This window comes from Cotesia typhae, unplaced genomic scaffold, assembly GCF_013202065.1.
Source record: "Cotesia typhae breed Kobodo isofemale line unplaced genomic scaffold, CoteBio_Ctyphae scaffold_13, whole genome shotgun sequence".
Taxonomy (NCBI): domain Eukaryota; kingdom Metazoa; phylum Arthropoda; class Insecta; order Hymenoptera; family Braconidae; genus Cotesia; species Cotesia typhae.
This window is the reverse complement of record NW_027423774.1, coordinates 3,558,460-3,586,295: the sequence shown is the minus strand read 5'-3', so window position 1 is coordinate 3,586,295 and position 27,836 is coordinate 3,558,460. Positions and strand designations below refer to the sequence as shown.

The following is a 27,836-nucleotide window of genomic DNA, read 5'->3' as shown; positions in this document are numbered from 1 at the left end:
ATTAAATCCTTTAATTGTCAATATTATTTTGAATATCCGTTAATAAAAGTGTATATCACCGCGAGCTTTTGAGGCGTGCAATTTTAAGTTCAAAAAACTTTATTATTTTCCAGCACAATAAATTCCAGCAAACAGTTGTTGAGGTTTATTGAGTTGTGCAAAGTAATTTGGCATTGCTGTGATGTTTTACGGTTTATATTAAACATATGAGCTTGTGTTATTTATACGCTTTAATATTTACAGCTTACTGCTGCCAGGAGAGGACGGGACAATGTGAAAGAGTTAAACCGTTGAAAGAATAAAATAATAATAATTATAGAGAGCGAGGAAGAAAAAGCGAGAGTTTAAGGACTAAAAAGAGGTAAAAAATGAAAAGAGTAATGAAAAATAAAAATATATATCGGAATATTAATATATCAATTTTTAAAGGGAACGAGGATCAGGCTCTTGGTTACATCGCTTACCGGCGAGTTCATCAGCAAATATACTTGAGGGTGGTAATACCGCAGATACAAAAGCTCTATTATATGGTAAGTTCCTTGATTTATCACTTATTACTTATTGCTACGTAAATATACACTCGGGAATTTTGTAAAACAATGCCAAGTGATTTTTTTTTATTTTTTTTTATATACTCAATGGATTTGCGGTCGTATGAGCTCGGAACTATTGTGGCAATAATTTTATTCGATTTTTTTGTGCTCTTATTGTTCTTACACAGGGAGAAAAATTGATTAATAAAAGTAATAATAATTCTCTCATAAAATATATATATTGAAGTATAACAAATATAAAGAAATATATCGTGTTGATCTGAGAATAAAATTACGTTGAAGAGAATCGGTTGTCTTGATTTAAGAATTTCTTACCTTGTATCGTAACTCGTCGGAAAAATTTACACTATAGATTGGTTAATTTTATTTTTTAATCTCTGTGTACTTTATGTTTCCTTTTATTTAATCATAATTAATAATCATGATTGAATAAACGTCAATATATTAAATTCTCATCTTAAGGGATATATTACGTGATCGCTAAATGGTTTGGGTTAACTTTCCTACAAAAGGAGCGGTTTCTGCAGGATGGCGAAGGGTTAAGACGTTCGGTCGCTATCCCTCGAAATGAGGGACATAGGAAATATATATGTATAGCACTATATATATAAAGCGATTGCACCCCTTCTATTAAATTAACGTAACGAGCGATTCACGAGGATGGTCGGCACGATTCCTTGGCTCTGTTTCTCATCTTCTCATTTAGGTCAACAGAGTTCAAACCAAATATATACACATATCTGTGTACCGAGATGAAAATTAACAGAAACATGTAACGTGGAAAAACATCGAGGTAGTGGTAAAGTGCAATGACTGAAAATCCAATCGTTAATTCAATCACTAGCCATTTAGTAGGTACCGCTTCCCGACTTCTTGTTTCTCTTCTCTCATAATATGTTATAATTGGTAATTGATAATGTGATATTAACCTAATTGGATGATGTATGATGTATGATGTGATATACAAGCTAATCTTATGTGTGTATCTTACATCTCAATTCAAAACAATGAAAGTTACTGTGTTCCGAAAGCATCGCAATCGCTGAATACACAATACACATCTGTACGATGGATAACGAGTCCTTAGAAGCCACCCGCACGTATGACGGCTGATATCTGATTTTATTCTTAAGGGCTACTTGGACAAAAGCCACCCCTATATTGTATTCACTTGATTATGAATTTATACCACTGCCTATGGATGATAGGTACTTCAACTTTTAAATTGCCTATTCAAGATTTTGTAAAAAATATTTGACCCAAAAATTTAATGTCGGGCATTGATTTTTACGTTTTTTAAAAATTTTAAATTATGAAAATTCATTATTTTTTAATAATAATTTTTTTCGATGTTTAATTGTTGGCAATAAATTACTGAATAAAAAAAATTTCACATATAAAAATTTTATCAATCTATCAATGAAATTTTTTCCAAAATAATCAGATATCTTATGAATTCAGTACAGTATTTTATAATGTAAATTTAAAGAGTGGTTTATTACTTGTGAGAAAAAAATACCCAAGTAGGGACTGATTGGAAAAAGTGATCGCTCTTCCAAGCAGAATAGAAGCTTTTGCCTCACCCAAGACTACAAACGTTACTTTTTTAGAGTTTTAAATATTTTTTATATTTTTTATAGCAATTAATAACTCGTCAAGAGCTCGCCGATCGCCGTAAAACGTTAGCCATCTCATTACGAGCACTAGTCTCATCAATTTATCGAGTTTTTTATTTCACTCTTAAAATTTTAATTTTATTTCTTCCTTTTGCTCCCTTTCCAGACACTCAAATCTTTTTTCTCCACTCTCTTATCATGAAAAGATTAATAAAAATTAAATATTGCCTCGATTTCATGAGCTTGATGTATAAATTATTGATCACAAAGTTTATTAATGAATATAATTAATTAATAATTGAATTAGGTAGAAAATATTTAAAGCAGCTCAGCTGTCACTTCATAAGTTTTTGATTAAATAAATAATACAACAACTAAATAAAGTAGGTTGAATCGTTCAAAACGACAACTCATCTGCTTTGGAGGTGATTAATTATTGGGCTGATAATTAAATAAGTTAATTATTCACCGAGAATAATTCGATTGCTTAAATTGTAATTATCAGTCCACAAATTTGAAAGAAATTTAAGATAGATACTTTGCTTTAGAGGCTGTACTGCCATTTTAATTAGTTAAATTAGTAGTAGTTGTGCTGCTGTAAAGGAGGTGGAGAGCTGATATACGTTAAACTTAGAATTTCCCTTCCTTACTAAGCTTCACTTGAAATCATCGCCTCTTACCCTTCTAACATGCGGGCATTCTATTATGCAATTAAGAGAGAAGTTGTTGAGAAGCTAATTCTAAAGGACAAATCCCAAAGAGGTATATCGCTCCTATCGGACATGACAGGACACGAATGTCCGACACACCCTTTCTTCGTATGTATCTCTCATGTTTTATTAAAATTATTTTTATTTATTTCTTATATCATTTTTTGGGATTTTAAATTTATTTTTAATGTCATCTATTGAACTAACGTCATTTTTTTCAATTATTGATCTGATTAAATACATATATTTATGGGTTTTTTTAGGGAAATTTCTTTAAAAATCTATTGTAAATGGTCTTATGTCATAATTTTAAGAAAATTTTGTCATAATATGTTTCATTTCATTGAGTAATGTCAAACAATTACAATTCCTATTTTTTAAATAGAATTTTTGTCAATATTCAAACAAGAAATCTACCTATCCATGTCGGGTGTGGCCGAATGGCACTTTTTTTTTATCTCAACACCTTCAACATTTCACACATAACAGTAATGCTTAGAAAATAGTTCTCACCCCCAATACCGAATCACGGGTATCATGACAGACTCTTATTCGACAAGAGACCCCGGTAATCCCGCAATTTGTATTTATTTCCCTCTCAACAATTTTTTTTCCAGCAGCCTTTAAACCGCAACCCCATCCTCACCAGTTTCGCGATACCCTGCTCAGTAATGATGAAAAATTCCTCATCTTCATACGGGGACGCGTGAAAAAATTCTCAGATCAAATTCCGTCCTCGCACCCCATCAATTTTTATCAGTGTCTCCACTCCAAAAATAACACGCCAGGAAGAATGTTGTATTCATCATCCATTATGCTTTGCTAAATAATGTTATTTTTAAATTTTCTTTTACTAATCAGAATAATAATAATTAATTTAAACTATAGTGTATTATAACTTATAAAATTCTAATTTGCGCAAAACCGCGAAATAAAAAAAAATTTAATTTGAAGATAAATTCATTTTATTTTTCATGATATGAAGATGCTTTCATTTTCTAGTAATGTACTTTTAAACTCAAGTAAATTCCCTTGGCTCGTAATGTGTTGATATGTATTTAAACCTTACAACACATGAGCTGCGAGCTTGCGTTAAAACAGTAGTTTGAATCCTCTCGAAAATGAGGACGGGGGTGTGGATTACTTTTTTAGTTTCCGCTCCTTGTAAGGGCTGGGTTGAGGGTAGGAGTCTGTTTGAGGGTATTTTAATGCCCGTTTTAAACATAAATTGTTTTACGCGGCTTCACGGAGCCATCTACGATTGGACGGTGCATTAAAATTCGTAGAAATGTTGCCGACGCTGACGATAATCGCGACTAGAACAACTTTATAAACTTTTATAACGGCGGTATAAAAATACCCTTTATATTTCACTTAATTTTATAAGTTATTGTAGGGAAAAATTTATTGTTATTATTTATTGTAGTTGATCGACTTTAGATACAATAAGCTAAAATCCAGAATTTATACAGCCGTGTCATCTGAGGTGAAACTAATTTTATCAGTTTAGATGGATAATCTTCTCTTCGGGCTAAATCATTCATGATTTTCTAGACAGTTAAATATTTATCCGCTTAATTACTGTGAATATTTACATTTGATGGATCTTTAACTAGGTCTGTAGTACATTTAACGTTCATCTATTATTCATCACGTTTATAATCAATATTGGATATTATAATAAATACATTGTACTGGATTAAAGAAATATAACAGCTAATTTTTTTAAATATAATATTTTTTTTTTACGTGGAAAAAAAAGAACGGTAAGAACTGTACTTGAAGTTGGATTTACTATTGCTTTTTTGATACAAGTGCGTTAAATAATTAAGACAAAATTTTTTACTATATATTTCATCTATTCATCTTAAAAATATATAAAAAAATATCAATAGATTTGAAGATAAATTTAGAAATTATGAGATTAAATATATAATAAATATATTTAAATAAATATTAAATATAATATCATAAAATAAATCGTCAAATGTCAATCGAATGTCACATCATTTCCAATTTCAATATTTCCGTATCATACTATATACTATATGTTAAATTTTAAATGAATGTTTCATAGCACCTATTAATATACGGATCTGATACTTAGGTCGAAATTTACAATTCATGATAATAATAAATAATAGATAATAATAAATATGCAGTGGGAAAAATTATAATAAAAATATTTTGATAGTAAAGCATAAAAATAAATCAATTGACGCATTTACCAAAGTATTTAATTAAAGCGATACAATATTAAGTTAAATAAAAAAGTCTGTGGGGAAAAATTTTTGGCCTTCGCCGCAGGAGTGAAGTGATAGATCATTTTATCGATAATACTTAGGTTTAATAATAAATTTCAAATAATCTTTAGAAATTCGTGAAAATCAAAAAAGTTTTATCAATTTTCAAGTTCAATTTTATTTTATTAAATTTTGATAAGCTGCCTGTGCAAATACATAGGAAAAGTGTATACAATCATAATATACTGATATTGATATGATAGGAATAACCAAAAAACACTGATCTGTTTAATAATTTGATATTGAATAAATTCTTCAATTAAATTACAATTTTCTTAGTTATATTATCTGTTACTTAATTTAAAGTTATTTAAATATTGTGAGTGTTGTTTTAATATAAAACTTTTTAGACGTAAAACTTTTTCCACCCCCTTTTGTCGCGTAAAATCTCCAAGAATTTCAATATTAAATTTTCTCAAATGAATATTTATGAATTAGTTGTAATAATTATTATTACCATCCTCGAAAAATATGTCACTGTATTAATTAAATTAATGCGAATAAATTTATCGGAGGGACATTTATAAAAATTATTAAGTGGAAGGTGCTTCTAGTTCTTGAGTAACAAAACTAAAAAATAGCCTGGAAAAATAGCTCGTGTATATTAACGTACTTGTAACGTCAACTGTTTTGCAAGGTGGAAATGTTGAGCGTTGGCCGCAGAAGGGCTTAAAAAACCCACGGAAGTGAAATAGGGGCGAAAAACGCAAGAGGGCAACGGAGAATGACCTGGTGGCTCAACAGAAGCTAGAAGCAGTTCGCTACTGTACTGCGTAACTCTATTTTTGTATTCACAAAGAATTGTTACAAGTCGTATGCTTGTGAGAGCTTTTTCTGCTCGTTCTAGTCTCTATATACGCTTTACAATCAGCCATCTACTATCCGTTCGAAATCTACATCTACGTCTACATAGACTTTTTCGCCGGGGTTTACTCACTTATATGCACTTGGATAAATCTTTACATCTATGTTACAGTCATGTTTTCTGTCGCAACCCTTTTCTTTAAGAATTTTTTGTTGGAATGATAATTACTACTTATAAATACGAGTTTTGTTTAATATACTTTTCAAGCATATTCTTTACATTTTTTTTTAATTTTCCATTATCATTATTATTATTATTGTTGTTGTGAACTTAGAAAAAAATAATCCTTCGAATAATACATCCGAGTCGAAATATTAAGCGTGATTCCAACTAGGGCAATTACAGAAGATTACAAAACATAAATAAATTAGTAACTGATTGTGTATAAATGCTAATTAATAATTACCCCTCGAGATGATAACAAATGATTATGAAAGATATTTTATAACAGTATTTTTCCGTGATAATATTCCCAGGGGTTGACATTTATTTAAAAGGCCTCACTAGGAAAGAGAAAAACTGGTATACAGAAGCGAGACGCCAGACACTAAAGTCTTTTTAACGTTTCTCAAGTTTTCCCCAAGAAAATAATTTATCCAGCAAAGGGGTGCCTTAATTCTTTTCTTTCTCCCGCGAATCCGTCCCACCATTCCCCTACTCTATAATTAAATTCAACGATTGTTACTCTTTAATTGTCCTTTTCATCTTTCAGAGATATTTCAACGACATCGTCAATCGAAAAATTCCCTCAATTTATTCCTTTGATTCCTTCTTTTTACCCCTCAACCCTTTTTACAATTGAATTAACACTTTTTGATCAACAAAAAAATTCACCATAAAAAGCAATCACTAGATTAAATCAATAAACAAGAAAATAAATAAATAGTTTAATTTATTGAGCTGATGTATATTTACCGATATAAAGCGTATTTCTTATTATTTTTTTTCATATACATATAAGACTTTGTTTACTCGTATCATGTCCGTCTGCAAGTAAAGTACTTTACTTAACTTTATTTTCCTCTGACATAAACATTTATTAGCATGAATACACATGATAGAACAGTACACTATGAAATAAAACGAATAATATAACATTAACTGACTCAATAACCGACTTTTCTATTTTGCTCCGACTTTTCTATTGTCGGGGACAAATCCCGATAATGAAATTCTTTTCAGCTCAATAAAAAGTAAAAATAATTTCAATAATTAATTTCAGTGAATTTATTTGTCTAAATTGCCAACTACACTTGTTATTTTAATTAATAGTCTAACGTATTTAATAATTTTCATATTTATTCGATTTCATAAAATCGAATTTATCCGGAATAGAATAAAAATGGGGAAAAAAAAAAAAAAAAAAAAAAAACTTTATCACGGGATTTGGGATCCAAAAAAAAAAACTGAATTGAGTGAAGATAAAAAAATAATAAATTGAAGTTAAATTGGTAGTACGTTATTTGAATGACAACAGAGACTATTGACATTTGTTTAAACAATTAATAAATCAATTTCAGAAGATAAAATACAATACGAAAATATAGCACACTAATGTTAGTTTTATTAGTTAAGAAAATAATTAAATTTTATCTTCAATTACATCGGAGTATTGTATGTGTATAAAAGTATTAGTATTATATTAGTTTTATTCGTATCGATGTATTTTCAATATCATAACAAAACGATATAATCCGGATTTAATTGGAAAACTTGACCCTCTCTTTGTTTAATCCTGGGAATTCATTCGTCCAGACGTTCTTTTCAAAAAATAATCTCTCGAAGAAAAATAATTAATAAAACATCCACTGAAAATACAATATTATTAAATTCGAGGTTACGGGGAGTCAAAATAAATACTAGAGGGAGAGACGAAGAGGGGAAGGGCGGGGGGGGGTAAAATTTGAAGATAAAAAATAAACACTCAGGGATTGAATTAAAAAAGTTTACAAGTGTTTGTTTTACTGTAACACCTGGAAAAAGTTTGTAAATAAGGGGGTCCTGTCTCTTTGTTTTATTTACTCTGAAGGGTCAGGTGACATCACGACTTCTGGTTTACGAGTAGGGGTGAGTATACTGTTCTCGAGAATGTGAAGCCGAGGAGCAAAATTTAAGATGACGTTGATGACTTTGGTAACAAAGTGAGACACTGAAAACTGTGCAGTATATGCAGCGATACTAGATCTAGGCAAGGAAAAAAAATTTTTTTTAAATTAAATAATTTTTTATTTTATAACTTAGCTCCTCAAAGTTAACTCTCTTGTAAAGAGACGATTCAGCTACCATACGCCATCTGTCAGATATTCAGACAGTAAATTCATGATTTTAATGATCAATTTGTAATATTTATTATTCGAATGATAATATTCAAGACTGATCTAGCTAAAATAAAATTTCAAACATCAATAACAGCCTGTTCAATTTTCTTCACGTACTGCGGGCAATAATATCGATTTTCCGACGAATAAACGACAACATACCTAGTATCTATCGATTCTGACAAATCATGGCAGTGGGTCAAGCATAATAGGTAGGCAGCCGTTCACTCCAGCAGATTTCTCGCCCTTATCATCGTTACCCTCGACGGTTCCAGCCCTTTTTTCTTTAAAAAATTATAAAAATAAAACTAAAAATATTGATTAAAATAAAAATGAAAACCGAACGCTAAACGGTGAAATAAAATATTGAGAGTAAAGTGAAGGTGGGATATTAAAGCTTACAGAGAGCTTGTTGAGCCTGCCGTTACCCTTTTTAAATTTGCAAGTACACCAAGTCAAGTGTGAATTTATTAGAGAACTCCCGTCTATCTGTTCTTACTCTAAAATAAGCAAAACAAAAATTACAGCGTGAGCGAGGGAAAAATTGTTTCACCGTGTGGCCAAATTTCGTTGCATCGAAACGCCACTAGGAGAGGGAGCAAGTCTGAGGGTGCGATGCTCAGGAGGGTACGAGATACGGCGTGCTGCACAGATTAGCATATCCACCCTCATTAAAATACAAACACACTCTCGGTTCTACCGAATCAGACTCAAACTCGGGGAGTTTCCAATCCCTGCAGTCATCTCGCGGAAATTTAAACTACGCTCTTTCTCTTTTCTCACACGGTTTTTCTCGCCTTTCTCTTTTCTGCTCTCATTGTGGCTCCTATCATACACTAAAACAACTTTTAATCTATATTCGTTGTATTAAGTCCGACTATGTAACCAAAACTGAGGTGGTAATTTTATGTCCTTATATTTTTTTAAAAATATTTATTCTTTTAAAAAAAATGTCAGAAATTTTTTGCTTTACATAATAAAATTTTTATTATTATATAAATTAGTTAACTGTATATACAGTGAAAAAATATCGTTGCATCACAAACTGTCTGGAAAACAAAAAAAAAAACGAATTTTAACTTTTATTGTCATTAATTTATTTTGAAAATAAAAAATATTTAATTTTACTTAACTTATTAATATTTAAAGCTCGTTTATCAGACAAGTTGGGTAAATAATTGATACGTTTAATCAATAATGAGCGATCTGCATTGACGGTAAGGATCAGAATACAATTGAGTGGACCATTGAGTAAAAAGAGGTTAATTATTTAGATTCGCTTGGCGATACTAACTCTCACAATAATGTGTATAGAATATTTATCCGTCTTTCATCGGAATCCGATTAACTCCAGTCAATAAATGACTTATTTATCATCCGATCATCACTTTATTTCGTTAACAGCGGATCTCGTTTAATTATTTGACTTTTAACCTAAATTCGCATTTTTGTCATTTCATAACTGTTCAATTTATTCAACAAATATGCTTTCAAATTTTACAGACGTTTCGTTTGAATAATAAAAAATCATATTATTGACTGATTCAGAAGTCATTCGTATTGATTATTTCTAAACGATCAATTAACAAATTTTAAAATGTTATATAGTTGGAAATAAAGGTAAAGAATTTTTTTATATTTTTTTTAAAATCACCCCAATGATTTAGAACTAGACCAAACAATTATGGGTAATTAACGGTCATTAATTAATGAAGCAAAGTCGGTTAAAGATATCCTGAGTGTATCGGGTCGCTGAAACCGTAAACAGCCCTTAAATACCCACCCTAAAATTACGGTCACCGGTTTAACCGTTGCTTAAGCCAATTCTTGTTTACCGATCCGGAGATTCTCTCTACTTTCACGTGTATCCTTCCGTTAGGCTTCAAACTACACGCAAGCATGAAAATAAGGGTGCTAAGCGTTTGACCCCTCGGATCCTTTTCTTTTTCTATTTTCTAAAAATATCTAAATGCGTTTGATGTGACACAAGCCGGAGTTATCGAAAAGCATTTACAGAGAAAAATACTACCCTCATGGATTTTTTTTTGCAATAAAAAGTTTAGCATAAAATTTTTTAAAAACTTATTATTATTATTATTATTATTATTATTTTGCGGCAAAGTAAAAGTCAAATAGTAATAAAGGGGATAAAATAATAGCAGAGGGTGTAAATATATATATGGTTTGGATTTTCTTGTGTCTCTTTATCAAGTATCGAGTGAGAGTTGATACATATGCAGACTCGATATCTCGTGGGTAGTTACTCTCTAAAAGCTTAGCTAGGGGCTTGAAGATAAGCTTCACCAGATCGCTCGGGATGAGTTTAAGACAGTCGAGTATTCTCCAAAAAATAAAATAAAATAAAAAAAAGTCTCGATAATTCGAATCTCGTGTTTAAGATAAGACACTATAGGATCTTCTGTTTCAAGCTGCCCCTTTTTTGTCGCTGGCTTTTTGCATGCGTGAGTGAGTATCTACGCCAATATCTATACCGTTGAAAATACGAGAATCGACAGAAATCAAATAGAGTGGATAGGGAAGCTGGTTGAGTGGCCGAAGGGTTAGTTCGCGGCTAACGGGCAAGTAAATGAAGGGTCCCTGCCAAAGTTAATGCTCAGCTGTTACATGTGATTCCTCCTTAATTGCCATGAACGTTTACAAGCGACGAAACTTCAACGGACTATAATTTCATTCGCAAGCTCAAGAGGTTTATTTCTAACTGACGTTTTAGGGAAATTACAAATCTTATGCCCTCTAAAGATCTCAAGGGTGACACACTGTCCAATTGTAATTCAAAGATGTCATCATTATCAGATATTAATGGAATAAAAAAAATAATTTGCTGTAGTTAAAATATTTTTGTTAATTTTTCGAAAAAAAAAAAAATTGAAGTTAGTGTTAAAAATTTCCTACAGGTGGCTTTATATAGAAATTTATAAAGAAATCATAATAAATTATTTTTTTATTATCATTGATATGTTAATATAATAATTTTTTCACAGAGTATGTTTTTTATAGTAAAATTTGACATGCAAAATAAAATTAATGACAAAAAAATCAATCTTAAAAAATTAAAATAACAATAATAATTTAATTGAATGAAATCCCATTTCTTTATGGGCTTAGAAAAGTTTTTTTTTGTTTTTTTTATTGAAAGAAACTTTCAACTGGGAATATAATTTTTTTTCCTCAATCTTATTTTATTTCAGCTCTTTAACTTTTGTGTTCCAATGTCATGGTACAGTTTAGTTGATCCGGGTGAAATCGAGCAGAGATATCTGCTCATCTGGTATAAAACAGAAAATCTAAAACTTTTTGATACACATAAAAATAAAAAACAAACTTTCGTAATGTTTCTGTTTGTTTTTGCAAGAAAAATATAAAACTGGTAAATAGAATTAGAATAAAATAAAACACCACCAATAATACGCATAGGGGTCGTTGAAACTTTAAACATTGTTGTTTGTAAATGTTTTATTTTATTTTTTTTTTTTTTTGATAAAAAATATTTTATGTTATTAAGAAAATAAATAATACTGAGTGATATGATAAATACCACGCAATAATTTAAAAATAAAAATGATAAATACAGGTGATGATATCAAGAATAAAAAGTTGACGCGTGTGGTTTTTTCATAACGCTAAATTCCGTATACAAGATCGTGTATACGAATGCTGAGTTTATTCTTATTATCAAGTGAAATACAGTCCACTTCTTACCGGAGTGTATATAAATTTCACCGAGCGTGTATATACCCACACATAAAGTAAGATAAAGTAAGAATAAAAAAACGCAACTACCCTTAGGCTAATAATACACCGACAACCTTTATTTTATTTAAGCAGCCCCAGTTTTTCATTACGTTCATTTTCTCGCTTTCATTCCTCAGTTTCCGCGCTTTGCTTCTTATGAAGGAGCACTCTCCATTCTTTCAAATACATTATTTACTATTCCGAAATGTTTTTTTCTTAATACAGTTGCTTTTTACAAATCTAATTTATCGTTCATCTTTTGCTTATTCGTTATTTATATAAAAAAAAAAAAAACAACATAAACTCCGTGTACTTAATAGTTATTCGCTTTTATTATTGTTTTAACTTTACGTAATTTTTTTTTTTTTATATTTTTTATTCTACCTCTTAAAATTATTTTGATTGACTTTCAATAAAGAAAAATTGATAAAAAAAATTAATTAAAAACAATTAAGACTAAAATAAATTGAACTGGTAAGGCGTTAGAAATTTAGTTGTAGATTAGAAGCCCTAATGTTCCTCGCATGTTGACGACACTCTTGTACTAAACGTTGTCAATATACGAGTATATGTGTGTAAATATCTACTATCTTCTCATACACATACACATGGAGGGTAAATAAGGCGGATGGATTCTAATTGCCAGTAATAAATCAGTGACAACACCTGCATTGTCGAAATATTCTGTTTATTTTTAAGTAGTCACGAAATAACTAGATGAATCTTGTTTAATTAGTTGCTCACCACATGTTCTCAGAATTTCGCCTGTGAATTAAATATTGTGTTTAAAAACAATAAATACCTCCAGGAAAAATAATGTGATTAATGCCAAAAAATATTTTAAAAATCAGAACATTAAAATCCGGATTTTCCTACAAAGGACAGTGATTATGGTCATGCAAATTGCAACATTCACCGCTGTTTATCATTTCTTTCTCCGTGGAGTTCATAACCGGAAAACGAGAAAGAAATAAATGCTTGATTTAATTATCCAGGGAGAAGTACAAAAAATAACCATAACAATTATGGTTATGATGATGGGGAGAAAAATTGTGATTAAGTTAAGAATTATTTTAATTTTTTTTCTTTCAAATGTAAACAGTTTGAAAAAAAAATTTATTCTATTTAGAAAATTGTCTCGATACAAGAATATGAACTCAAGATAATATTTTTTTACTAAATTTAATGTTAAAAAGAATGTACCTTCAATTAAAATTCAAGGTCCAAAATTTCATGATTATTTTTTTTATATTCATAACAATATTTCATACCAAAAAAAATCCTTCCTTCAAATGAACTATACATAAAAATTTTCACGAGTATAAACTAATCTCGACTATTATCACTGTTTCCTTTATCTCCCTCTAAAGCGACGGAAAGGCCCATCACATATACCTGACCACTTTGAGTTAGCGACTTTCAGAATATACGCGAATAATTAATTTCCCGTGTCAGTCTTCCCGTTCGCTAAAGTAGTCAACTCGGTCGCTAGAGGTGGTCGGTACATTTGATTTTCTCTCTCTCTCTCGAAAGCTAGTAATGGATCCTCAATCTCCCTTTTTAATCGCCGGCTGTTTCGCTCTTAATTATCGCCATCGCGATCCCCGTCTTCCTTCCACATCCACCTTCAGAGTTCCGGGACAATATTGGTGGGCATTTAGTTCGACAGCGACTGAGCTCCTTCCCTTCTTCTGTTTTATCCCTCCTTGTGCTTTGGTACCCCTTGAGCCCCTTCCAAGCTCGCTGACATGTCTATACATGTATAGATAAATTTCGAAGAAGAGAAACGGGCAACAGATCCCAACTACGACATACCAAACCGTCAATATCAGCCCGTGTAATTAAATATACCAGATCAACATCGACGATAGAGTTAAGAGGGAGTAGTAGCTACTGTTATGTGTGCAGAGATGTACCTGATATTTTTCATCAATTTTTATTTCCGTTCTTTCTTTTAATTATATTTATACGAGGGCAATGAGGGTGGATTTAGTGATTGGTTAGTTTTCGGCTAGCAAAGGAAGGTATGAGACGGGAGAATAAACGTCTCATCGCGACCCTCCCCGTAGTAGCAGGGTTAATTGGATAAATGTCCGATCAACGAATCCTGTCTCATTCCTCTATTTCTCGTTTTCGTTCTCCTTCTATTCTCTCTCGATCCGATCCGATCCGAAACTGCAATGTCTAGTTGAAACCGGAATGATTCTGCAGCTAGAGGCTGAGGCCATCCGTGTATAAGGGTATAAGGTATAAATTACAGCCCCCCTACTGCTTCAGGTCGCAACTCATTTTCACTCGTGTCCTTATATCTGTTAGTGGGTCCGCAGAAGCTTTATTCGTTTAATTTATTGGAAATTTTAACGATATTTGGTTTCACATTTTTCGAGGTTGATTAGTCTCGTTGTTGTACTCTTTTTTCATATCTTATGTACGAATAAAACTATGAAAATGACGGTAAAAAAAAAAAAGTAAAATATTTATTGCATTAGTTTAAATAATTTTGGATAAATTAGATTTACCTTTAATTTAATTAAATAATAAAAACTTAAAAAATAATTTAATAGAACAAGAGAGTTAAGCTTGAAATATTGAATTCTGAAGAAAAAAAATTTTTTTTTCACTCTCATTAGCTTAGTTAATTGACTTTGTTTGGATTAGAACATACATATAAGTCCTATCGAAAACTTAAATAAATAAAAATCAATAAAACAAATTTGTTACTTTTTATGAATACTTGAAGTAAATAATTTTTTTTCCTAGGGGATGCAGTAAAATTGAACGCGACAGCTGTTTTCATCTTAATTCTGTTAACTAAGAAGGCTAAATCAAGGGATACAATGTTTGATATTACTCTGCTCCCCTCTCTTGAGTTTAAAAGTTAAATAACAAAAAAACTTTATAATAAAAATTACTCGTCCCTTCTATATTCCATCGCCATACTTTGTAACACTTCCCTGTTTATTGCAATTGGTTCTCTCTAAGCTATTTTATTTATTGCCATCTACTAGATAGCTACTCGTATATCCATATTACAGCAAAACGTATTGAATAACAATATTTATACTAAACAATTTAAAAATAATTTATAAACAATTGAAAATAAATAAATTCGCAAGACGAAATGATGTGCATCGGATTTGGATGGTTGGTTATAACAGGAAAGGTTTTAATGGACCTCCGGATATATTTTTACAGTGAGTGAATTCCCGGTCGTGTATTCCTCTTCTCAGTTCACGATCTTAATCAATCTTTATTTTAGTTCTACACGAAACCTATCTTGTACTTTATACTCCTACATACACATACTGTTATGAATAAATAAAATGTATCGAAGAATATTCCCGTGAGACGACTTTCATAAGATTTTATTATACTTTCTTTATGAACTTCGAGAAATACTTATTGTACATACTCATAAAACGTTGTATCGTTTGGTATTCCTCGATAGTAGTGATGATGTTTTACCGATCGTCCAGGGGATGCTTTGAATCGTTGAGACAACCCAATTTTTTATATATTTATACAGTTATATATTTTTCTATACCCGAGGGTACGAAATTCACCCGGGGGCTGTAATAGCTCGTGCAACATCTTGCAAAGTAATTCACGCGACCTCACTCGCTTAATATTTCTGTTTTTTGTTCCGTCGAATCTCTGATTCTAGTTTCTTCACAGATCACCGAGTTTCATTTTTAATAATAATAAAAATAATATTAATAAATTTCTAAAAAATTCATAATTGAATAAGTTCTTTGTAAAACATTTAGGGAGTTAATTCTATTTTTTTTATTTTATAAATATTTTGACCTCATTCAAAAAATTATTGATCTGGAGCCAAAAAAATTTACCCTCGAGTCAAAAATTTTTTCATATTCATAAAAATACTATTATTTCTATGGCTCGCAATGTAAAGCTTAAATTTCGAATGATAAATAATATTTTATTACATTATAATATTTTTCGACGGCATGAGGAAAACTAAAAATCGATTTCGGAGATAGGTGACAAGAAATTTGTTGACTCAGGAGTATAGGGGTTTGTAATAAAAATAAATATCCCGAAAGTGTCCCGATATAAGGGCTGTGGTGTGCTAGAGTGTGGGATATGCCGGGAAAAAAGTAAAGTAAAGGAAAGAAAAGAAAATAATGGAGGCGTGGGTGCTAGCAAGGGGTGGAACTATCATTCGATGCGATGTTTCAAAAATACGTATGGACATTTATGTACTTATAATGTCAATTTTTTTTTTTATTTAAATTTTTTACTACCCTGATTCTCTGTAAATAATAAAAACAATAATTGAGCCGCAAAATTTGTGAAGTTTCGTGAAGTAAAAAGTTTAATTTTCCTTATAAAAAATAGTCAAAATAAGTTAAATGCATTTCTTCATTTTTAATAGTATTTATTTATCCGAGTTTTGGTGGTTGCACTACAAGAGGGTCCACTAAATCTTCGAGCACTCCCTGGCCATACTTGCACCCCAGTTGTGTATAAACGGGTAATAACTTTAAGGGAAAACCTGGAGGCACTCGTCCACAAAACCCTCTTAGCCGCTCTTATTCCCTCGTTACCCTTAGCTTTGAGCTACCAGTTTCCACAGCCGGGTCCAAGTCCAAAGGGTAGTATGCGGACCAGAATAAGATGAAGAAGAAGTAGAAAGAGGAACGGTAAATTCTGACTCTCGCACTCACTTTCCTTATTATATCGTCTTTCCACACCATAAAATCGGAAAAGAATTTAGCTCCTTCCAAGACAATAGAAACTAATAAATTTCATTACTGATTACGTTGGTGAATTTTTTCTCCAAGCTTGAGTGCCATTCGATCAATTCTCAACTCATAAAAATATACCGACCGTATTTATATTTATATTTTGTTCACATTTTTTTATCGCTCTAAATTTTTTAAATTTGAAATTAACTTTTATAATTACGAGACATTTTTCGGGGATTTAGAAATGAAGGCTCCGGGGCTTGTGGTATTTTAACCAAACTTAAGCAATTGCGCGTTGTCTTGTAGCAATATAATAATATCAAGAGAAAGCTTCTTTGGGTATAATTAAAGTTTAAGTGTCTTTCAAACAGCCCCGGGTTATAATACTAAATTGCAAATTTTTTTAGCTTTAACCTTTCTTCTTACATTCTTACCATTATCATTTTTATTTGCTGTGCTTGTATTATCATGGTACATAACGTAATTACCTATGATTGTTTTCCAACTCAGGATAGGTGAGTATTGATCGAGCCTACGGTCGGTAATAACTCCGCCGATAATGTTCAAACATTACCTGCATATGTACTTGTAGAAATAATTTGTGATCACTTACTTTATTAACGACGGTTTGCTCTTGTGGTAACACATATTATTATTGTTGGATATAATATTGCTCTATGTAATTTAGAAATTAAATATATTGACGTATACTTTATCCATATAATTTGAACTTTCTTCTTAAACTGAAGACTTAACTTATTATTAATCATGAAAAAAAAAAAAAAATAAAAGGAAAGTATTGACTTCTTATCTTACAGCGTTATAAGAGATATTGATCGGTAATTCAGTTGCCATAAGATGATTTACAAACCACAAAATTTAGTTTTATCAACTGTTGAATTTATACTGTCAAAATTCGGGATCCATCACTCTTTCTTCAGTCGAATGAATATGGATTTTATTTTAAAAAACATTTGAGACGGTACTTTTACACTCAAATAAAATTTTATTTAGCTGAAATAAGTTTCATTTGTGAAATTATTAACAAATGTTTCTAACAATTTATCTACAATATTTTTGAAGTATTTTTTAACATTATTGTGTATTACAAGGAATTTTTTTTTTTTTTTCAACTAAAATTCTTGATTCGAATATCATATTTAAAAAAAAACAAAAAGGATTAATAATATGCAGTTTTCATTGACCCAGTGCAATATAAATTTTAAATTTATATTAAGTGCAAAAATCAATGTGCAGCACTTAAGTTAAGTAAAAACAAAGTAAATAAAATTACTTAATTAATATCAAACTCAAAGGTCATATATGTAATAAAACTGTATTGCGTAATAACGGTATTAATTTGATATAAAATTATTTATTTTGCAAGTATTAAGGCTATAATTTTATTAGATAAGGTATTTTCATCTGTAATCAGATAAATACGGCGTACAAAAACAGTAAATGGAATAATTAAATCAATTGAAAATTTTAAAATTCAAATTAAATTATTTTTAGTCGAAAATAATTTACAGATAAATTTACAAAAATCATAATTCTTATGCATAATTTATTACGTCCAGATTTTATTACGACTACTGATCGTTAAGTGATCTTTTAGCTATTTAAACTGCATGCAATACAGCAAAGTATTAGTAGTCTAAAATTATCGGTGATAATGGAACGTTGGAACGGTAAAGTCGCAATAGTAACTGGAGCAAGTGCTGGTATCGGAGAAGCAATCGTTCGATCTTTAGTTTTTCATGGCTTGAACGTCCTTGGACTTGCACGTCGTGAAGATCGGCTTCAGAAATTGTCTCAGGATCTAAAACAGTCAAAAGGAACTTTTTATTACTTACGCTGTGATGTAGAAAATGAAGAAGACATATTAAAAGCTTTTGCATTTGTTAACGATAAATTTGGCAGTGTTGACATTTTGATAAATAATGCCGGAATAGTCAAAGAAAGCTTCTTCGAACGTAAGTATTGTAACTATTGTATTATTAGTTGCTTGCCTTATAATTTTTTAGTTCAATTTTAATTGTTGTTCTTCAACAGACGTTAAAACAGAGGATCTTCGTGCTGTATTAAACGTAAATGTTCTTGCACCCGCTATTTACATGCGGGAAGCTCTAAAAATGATGCGTCAAAACGAAAATGAGACTCATATTATTGACATTAATAGGTAATTGACGATTTTATTATTAATTCCTCATTCCTATAAATATACGTTATCCGTTGTTTAATTTAATAATTTTTCATTTTTAGCATGTTTAGCATTAATAGAAGAACGACACTGCCGCTTAATATTTACCCAGCCAGCAAATTTGCATTGCAAGGCATGATCGATACCTTTAGAGGAGAACTAGAATTTTCTAAAGTTACTTCAATTCGAGTTACTGTGAGATTTTACCGTCATTAATATATATTAATACTAGCTGTTACCTGCCCGCTTCACTGAGCATTTCATACAATTTCATTTTTAGATCTAGACTTGAAATTTAATTGGAGAATTGTTTTGATTTGCACAGATTTCAAATGAGCTTTAAAAGTTTTGGATATTGTTATCGACAATTTAATTAATCAATATTATTACAAATTTTATTATTATATATTACTACAAACTTTGAAGCTCATTCTATTCAAAAATTGAATTTTTATTTTTTTATTTTAATATCTCAGACTTAACTCTCTAGTAAGGAGACGATTCTGCGATAATGCGCCACCTGTCAGAAATTTTCAATACTATTTTTGATAAAACAATTATTTCTCGGTATATCAGGCTATATTTGAGCAGATCAAAAATTGTGTATTGATAATAAGAGTATCAAAAAAAAAACCGTCAAATTTTATTTTTTCACGAATCAAAATTTTCCATTTTCCGGTTAAATTACATAGAGAAGAAATATTTTCCAACTTTATAATTTTATAATTTTTGTTCCATGTACATTGAAAAATTTAAGACTTTTTTTTCAGAGCATCTATGTAGGACTTACGTCAACGGAAATATTTGGTGACTCGACATTACTTAAAAAAATGAAATCTAAATTTCCCAGCTTAAAAAGCAGCGATGTTGCTGATAGTGTCGTTTTTGTACTCTCGACGCCTTCTTATGTGCAAGTATGAAATATTAATTATTTTTTTTTTATTCTTGTAAAATAATCTGTAAACCAGAAATCAAAAATCTTTTGATAATTGCAATACATAATCTGGAAAAAAATAATTATCAATTAATTTGTTACAGTTGGATGAAATACAAGTCACTGCTAAGTTAAATAAATAACTTTCCTAGCCAGAGACGTCTTGAAAGCAGAAAAAAGCAAAAATCTTCGGATCATCAATAATATATTTAGTCTTGATATTTAAATTTTAAAAAATGTAATAGGATTTGGTGGAGGATTTAAATGTAATAAAAGGAAAAATAAATGTGCAACTTTTATATTATTATTTTTTAATTCTTTTAATATAACAATAATTACAAAAATTAAGTATGTTGAAAAATCATGTTTAAAAGGAATTGGCTTATTATTTTATTGATTAAATATGAGCAAAAATGTTCAAAAAATATAAAAATTCACATAAACTAATTTTTTTAGAGTCATTACACACAACTTCATGAGGCAAAACTATATCTGTACTCTCAATTCGCATAAGTTTTGATAAAATTGAACAAATTATTGGGTATGCATTACGGAAAATTAGTCGGATCTAATTTTAATTTTAAATGAATTTTTGCAACCCTTTACAACTCTCGATTAATTAAACTTGAAGTACAATTTGAACGATAAATGAACATTGTTTGATGAAAAAAAAGTTTGAATTTGAGTAAAACTCAATCAATATAATAACCAAGGATCATTTACAAAAAAATTTATGATTTTTTTTCAAATTATTTGGTGAATAAAATATATTTTTACTTATTATTAAGTTCAAACCAAAGTTCAAAATACTTAGGTCAGATACGTTAAAATAAAATAAATCAATTAATTGATATTGAGCGTAAAGGTTATAAATGTAATAAAAATTTATTACATAAATAGCATTATTAAAAAATGTGTGTTGCAAATTATTCGTAACATGATTGGTCAATCATAATTATGAAAATATATGCAAGTTCTATATTCATGCGTGCGCAAATTAAATTCTAGTGAAATAAAACAGATAAAAAAAAGTGTGCTATGATTTAATATTTAATAGCTGTCACTAAAAAAGTGTTTCTTTTTGTATATAAAATAATCGCGACACATTGAAAGTATCAGTACTTTTAATTTTGTCTGATAAAATGGAACGCTGGGCTGGAAAAGTTGCTATTATTACTGGTGGAAGCGCTGGTATCGGTGAAGCGATCGTTCGATCGTTACTTTCTTATGGATTGAACGTTCTTGCTATTTCTAATCGTCAAGATCAACTTGAAAATTTGTTTAACGGTCTTAAAGAATTTCAAAACACTTTACATTATAAATATTGTGACATTCAAAACGAGAAAGATATTCTCAATGTTTTTGAGTATGTCAATGATAAATTAGGTGGCGTCGACATATTGATTAACAATGCTGGAATTATAAGAGAAAGTACTTTTGCAAGTAATTATGATTATTATTTTTATTCTTATTATTTGTTATTAATTATTAATTTTTAATTTTTAGACGTCAAAACAGAAGAAATGTGTTCTGTTTTTAATGTCAACGTTCTTGCTCCTGCAATTTTTATTCGAGAAGCATTGAAAATTATGCGCGAACAAAAAAATGATGCCCATATTATCAATATTAACAGGTAATGCATAATATCGTACTGAAATACTACTTTTTACTATTTATTTTCGAAAGTCGGTATTTTTAATTAAAAAAAAAAAAATCAAATATTTTTTCAGTAAATGGGGCATTGATGGGGCAGTAGCTATTCCCGTCAATATTTATCCAGCGAGTAAGTACGCTCTCCGTGGTATGACCGATACACTCAAAGAAGAACTAATATGGGCCAAAGATGATGCAATACGGGTGACGGTAAGTCTTAAACATTATTAATTACAGTTTAAGTTAAAAAGATTAGACTCAAGCCAACCATGGGTAAAATTAAACGAGTGTTATGAGGCGTGCATTTTTAAACTTTTCAAACTTTATAATTATTTTTCCATTTTAAAAATATCAAAAATTGTTATTAAATATTACCAATTCTGATTATCAACAGAATTTATGAACGAAACAATAAAATTAAACAGAGTGTTCATAATAAGGATTTTTACCTTGCTCCGATAGCTCTTATAGAATTCATTCTATTTTATTTTATACATTTATATCGATGAAATTTTTTATTTTACAGAGTATCTATCCAGGACTTGTGGCTACAGGAATTACCGGTGATTCAATGGAATTTAATAAACTGCTACGAAAGCTTCCACAGATTCAGCCTAAGGATGTCGCTGACTGTGTCGTATTTGCATTATCAGCTCCGCATCACGTACAAGTACAGATTTTTATCTATTACCTGATACGTTATGGACCATTTTAATTTTTCACACAGTATAGTAAAAAGTAACAAAATTAACCAATTAATTTTTTTTATAGTTGGAAACAATAGTCGTCAGCGCAGCACCAAAAAAGTAATTTGTTTTCTAAATCCAGAAGTCGCTTTTTGTGCCGGCCCGTTTCCTATCTGAATATGGCAATTACGAATTATAGATCATATTTTGTAGTTTTACCTTCATCAACCGAGACGCAGCTCCAACTTTTTTTTGGGCTAATGATACGGTAAAATGATGTTATCACTTTTTTGTAGAGAATAATTTTTCCCATAAATCCCACCGATTTACTAGATGAAATTAAGATACTTGTTGAACGTCAGAACACTTAGTAAGATTTTCTACATAACACTTCGTAGGACAATCATCAAGACAACTTGCATGACAATAGGCAGGAGAACCAGCAATACTAATTTTAAGACCATAATTGTATTACTCGAGTAAGCCCGAGGAAATGCGCGAAATAATTTTATTTTCTATAATAAAAATATTAAAGTTTTTATTTATTCGAAACAAAAGAAATAACATCTTATATTATTTTTAAAATAAATAAGTCAATAATATCATTCGTTATGAAGTTCGCTTGGTAAATTTTATTGTACTTTTTTCTTTCTTTAAATCTGTAACGAGCTCTCTGATTGGTCTATTTCAATCCTCAATAACTCCCAAAATATTGAGAATTTCGAAAAATTTTATTCTTGCAATTGTGCTTAAAATCGCCTCTTCTATCCAAGTTTCCTTGGTCGGACACTAATTCTGAATCACCCTGTATATATATATATATATATATATATATATATATATATATATATATATATATATATATATATAAATGTAACTGAATTTGGTGCAAGGTTTCAATAAAATAAAATAATATTTATCATTAATAACGTAAACATATTTTTAGTATTAATTATCTTAAAAAATAATTAAGTGTTAAAATTAACGAGTTTTCATTTTTAGGCGCTCAATATAATAAAAATAAAATTGACATATGCTTTAATATGAAACTCAGAATTTTATGATAAATAATTTAATTTAAACAAGAATTCTTGTGTTTTATTAATATTCTAAAATGAATAATGAACTATTTTCAATATTACCCAGAATACTGCATTGTATTTTTCTAAAATTTTTCTAAACACAAGCTCTAACAATAAACCGTAAACTCCCCTTTGTTTTTGTAAAGAAAAACTCGAATATTATGATATTAAATTCAATTGTGAAAAGTATAAATCCTCCGTCGATCGAACGTTATTATTATTTAAGTTAGTATGCACTGGAAAGAGTTGAATGTAAATAAAAAATATCATTAAATATTCACTCTATTGCGGAATAACAGGGGTTTTGTGTAGGTAAATAAAATTATTTATTATTAATAGAAACGTTCGCGAGTAGCGAGTAGAATTATATAAAAATAATATAATTCTATATATATAATTATATAAAAATAAATATAATAAATTGTACTGATGAAAATAATCTTCAGTCGTTAACTCTGCTGTTAGTCGGTGGGAACGAGCCATAATAAATTTTAAGTTTTTTACGTGCAATGTCTTCAAGTGCAATTGAAAAAAGTGACTATGAAAAGAAAAAACGCACACCAATCGACACGCATCGGAAAACTCTGGATTTTTCCCTCGAGTGTCTTAAGTAATTTTTCATTTTTATAATTTAAATCTAAAATAAAAAATCGCATAATTTTTTTTTTTTTTTTTTTTTTTTTTTTTTTTTTTATTTTAGATGGTATGGTCTCCTGGATCATGGATCAAAAAAATTATATGTACACGCTGGAAGTATTTTCATCAGATATTATAATTGGGCTATCGAAACGATAGTCATAATTTCACTGGCTATCGATACTTTTCAAAATTATAATGATTTGGAAGCTGTAACAAATGACGTGGGATACATGTTTCCGATGATTGGAATACTTTTGAAAACAATTTTAATTAATACTGACCAAAGCGGTGTTATTCGATTGATAGAAAATGTTCATACTCCAATTAAAAAATTATGTTATAGTTCTGGTAAAACAAATTTTATCTTATATTGCGCTATTGATTTTAAAAGAACGTATAAATTTTTTTTTTTTTTTTTTTTTTTTTTTTTTTATAGTCAAACTGAAAAATTGATTACTTAGTATTAATTTATTATTAATTTTATTTCAGAACTTGGAGTGCTCGTAGAAATAAAGACAACGATATTTTACCAGTTCGTGGATTATGTTATATTTGCAATAGTTTTGGGAGCTACTACAGTAACAATAACCGCAATGGCAGTGATTTCAGAGACTAAATTACCACTAAGGGGATACTTTCCATTCAATGTCACACAAACTCCAGCATACGAAATAATATATTACATACAATTTTGGGATATATTCATAAGTTCCACGTGGATTCTTTTTCTCGAAACGTCAATTATCGAGTTAATACGATGGAATAATGTGCAATTAATCGTATTACAAAGTAATTATGAAAAGTGTCAAAATTGGAGAGAGCCTCGTGCTCACTTTGAAGTAAGTGATGCGACCTATGAAGCGATTACAAAGTTTGAATTTTTCAAAGTAACTGAGGAAGATGAAAAAATATATTTATTTGTGCCTTTTGATGAAATCGAGGCCAATGTCCTAAATGATTCATTTGCACTGAGATTTAAAACCTGTTTGAAACATCATCGGAAGATAATTGACAGTGTCAATAAATTCAATGACTACTTCAGCGTCGTGCAATTTTTTACAGTATTTATTACTTGTTTGTTTGCGTGTCTGTGTCTTTTCCAAATAGCTGTGGTAAATATTCAAAATAGTTGGAAAATCAAAAAGTGCACGCCTCATAAACTCATTCATTACAATAAAATTGCGATTATTTGTAAATATTTCATTTGAATTCGCGCTCTCGTAATAGATAGCGCTTTAATAACAAGTAGCGTTACCTGCTGGATGCACTAGGTGCATCACAATAAATATAGATATACCAAAGTACTAAAAAAAAAAAAAAAAAAATTGATATTTAATTTATTAAATAATAATTAAACTACATCGAATTATATCGTGAAAAGTTATAGGCTTCTATTCCTCAAAATACTGAAGCCTATAAAAAAAAAAACCAACTCGATAAGTGAAGTATTTCACTCATTATCGTGACCACAAGATACGAGATCCGCACTTACAAACACACGGACGTCCAAGACAGAACTTTTTTAAACAGTTTTTTAACTAGTTTAAATAACAAAAATAGCATAAAAAATATTATGAGTGTTAAAAATAGGGTTTTTTCTTGATATGTGTGTGTATATATTATTTTACAAGTGCAATATGTAATAAATAGAGACATTTTAAGTTGTTTAAAATCAGAAAAATCAGTTGTTTTGCGTGAAGTGACAGTAGTACCCACCTCAACGCTTCACTTATGAGGCACGCAATATCTAAAAAACTAAAAATAATTTTAAGGTATTTATAAAGTAAGCTAATTACTGACAGTATAAAACTCTCATTCAAAAATACTTAACTAATTACTGTAATTAATTATACATTTATAAATGTATAAATTATGTGGATGTTGTTTCTGATATTCGTATGTTGGAGCACATGCTTCGCTCGTTGTGTCAACCTCTTCAAAGACGACTCAGTTACATTATGTACTATTACGGTGAATATTAAATAAATTTGTTTTTAAATTCATCAAAATTTAGCGAGTTTATTACAGTCTAATTTTATTGTTTATTATATATTGTCAAGGTCATACAGTATCAGCAATCAATCATGTATTTTTTTTTATCTTAGGACGTTGTTCAGTCTACTATATATATATATATTTTTTTTTTTTTTACAGAACAGACAATCAACTGCCGCTGTTTTGAATACTGCTATTTTGATGTCAGCTGAATTGTGTCATCTAGGTTTTTGGTGTATTTTTGGAAATCTCATATTGAACGAAGTATTTACTCTAATTATTTGTTATTATCACTATTACATATTATGATATTACGGATAATAATAGTTTTTATTTTGTGACAGACGGAAAAAATTCATCAAAGTCAATATAATTCAGGTTGGGAGAGTGAAGGAAATATAGAAGTGCGAAATCTTCTTATAAATTCATTGATTGGGAGTAAGCAGCCATTGCAAATAACAGCAGGAAAATTTTTCGTAATGTCTCTGGCGACTTACTTAGCAGTAAGAATCATATCCTTTATTACAAAGTTTATGTGACGTTTTCATTGTTGTCGCTTTTCTTTTCTATGGTAACCACTTTGGCAACGGTTACCATTGCAACGGCAGATATGGCAACGGTTAAATATTAATGATTAAAATTTGTCAAAATATTGATTAATTAAATTGTTGATAATAAACATTTTTATACAGAAAAAAAAATATTTTCTATGAATTTTGAATGCATTGCGCTACACATTTCACCTATTGATGAAGAATTGAAAAATTTTATTTAAAAAACACGTTTTTGTTTTTTTTTTTTTTTTTTAAATTAAATACCTCACTATTTACAAATTTTCTGAGTTAAAAAAAATATTACTTGAATGAAGATAATTTTTTTTTCTGTATACAATGTATGAATAACAATGATTACGTCAAGAACCGCAAGTGTTTCTATAAATTAAGTATTTAACATAAAATATATTTTGTTCTTAGGTGATTCAGAAGTCCTACTCATACTTTGCTATCCTGAATACGGTGCACAGTGGTGATAACTAACATGATTAACCTGTAGAACTCGATATTATTCAGAAATCGAATGATTAATTAAGTTGAGTTAATAATTAATGGAAATTTACGTGTTCACTATTCACATATACTTAACACCAAATAGTGATTGTAAATTACTTCTGTACCGCAATTTTATAATACTAAATACAATGTAATAATAATTTAAACAATATCTTCATTTAAAAAAAAAAAACCTTGTTACTTGCTTTTAAAGTGTCTTTAATCCAAAATTTCAGTAGCACTTTTGGTTGGTCCAATTCTGTAATGAGTATTTAATTAATTTAAAAGAATACTAACTTTATGGTATTTAAAAATATAAATCACTTAAATAAATATACCCAAGATTATAATTAATTACGTGGCACACGATGCTCCTGTCATTGATGTCTGCAAGAAGAAAAAAAAGAAGATACGTGACCTTTTGGAAGAAACATCGGTACGAAAAATCTGGAAACGACAGTAATTTTTTCTTCTTTTGTACAAATTCGACTTCTCAAAAAATTGATTATTTTATTGCTAAAAATATAAATTAAAAAACAATTTTTTCAACTCGATGTTCAGACAGTTTTAACATGCATACATTGATACTCGCGTTTCATCAGACAATGTGAGATCGTATACTCGTTTTAAGTTAGTGTCCCCTTTATTAATTTTTCACAAAACTCGTCAACAAATTAGTAAAAGATAAAAATGATTTCTTCGACTAAACAAACACCGTGAAATATAATAGTATAAATGTCAATAATAAAAAAAAAAAGAGACCACGG

General features: G+C 29.6%; 2 protein-coding genes across 2 annotated transcripts; both read left to right on the top strand.

The window, feature by feature from the left end:
- The first annotated feature begins 243 nt into the window (after positions 1-243).
- Positions 244-22,868, top strand: LOC141535294 (uncharacterized). Its single transcript, XM_074255153.1, has 11 exons — positions 244-361; positions 430-530; positions 18,447-18,804; positions 18,884-19,010; positions 19,094-19,226; positions 19,802-19,945; positions 21,060-21,408; positions 21,472-21,598; positions 21,696-21,828; positions 22,145-22,288; positions 22,390-22,868. Exons 2-11 carry the CDS (start codon positions 528-530, stop codon positions 22,426-22,428), a joined length of 1,557 nt encoding a protein of 518 aa, XP_074111254.1. The 5' UTR covers positions 244-361; positions 430-527; the 3' UTR covers positions 22,429-22,868.
- A 112-nt stretch (positions 22,869-22,980) lies between these two features.
- On the top strand, positions 22,981-27,247 carry LOC141534552 (uncharacterized). Its single transcript, XM_074253974.1, has 6 exons — positions 22,981-23,996; positions 24,087-24,373; positions 24,515-25,137; positions 26,180-26,284; positions 26,365-26,523; positions 26,995-27,247. The coding sequence occupies exons 1-6, from the start codon at positions 23,896-23,898 to the stop codon at positions 27,055-27,057; spliced, it is 1,338 nt and encodes a 445-aa protein (XP_074110075.1). The 5' UTR covers positions 22,981-23,895; the 3' UTR covers positions 27,058-27,247.
- Positions 27,248-27,836: the final 589 nt, after the last annotated feature.

What these genes read in the sequence shown, in the direction of transcription:
- LOC141535294 (XM_074255153.1), top strand. An exon ending in CATATTATTGACATTAATAG is followed by an intron (nt 19,011 to 19,093) that starts GTAATTGACGAT and finishes TTTCATTTTTAG; the next exon opens with CATGTTTAGCATTAATAGAA. An exon ending in CGACGCCTTCTTATGTGCAA is followed by an intron (nt 19,946 to 21,059) that starts GTATGAAATATT and finishes TGTATATAAAAT; the next exon opens with AATCGCGACACATTGAAAGT.
- LOC141534552 (XM_074253974.1), top strand. Translation starts at nt 23,896, where the DNA reads ATGTCTTCAAGTGCAATTGAAAAAAGTGACTATGAAAAGAAAAAACGC. An exon ending in TTTTCCCTCGAGTGTCTTAA is followed by an intron (nt 23,997 to 24,086) that starts GTAATTTTTCAT and finishes TTTTTATTTTAG; the next exon opens with ATGGTATGGTCTCCTGGATC. An exon ending in GAAATCTCATATTGAACGAA is followed by an intron (nt 26,285 to 26,364) that starts GTATTTACTCTA and finishes ATTTTGTGACAG; the next exon opens with ACGGAAAAAATTCATCAAAG.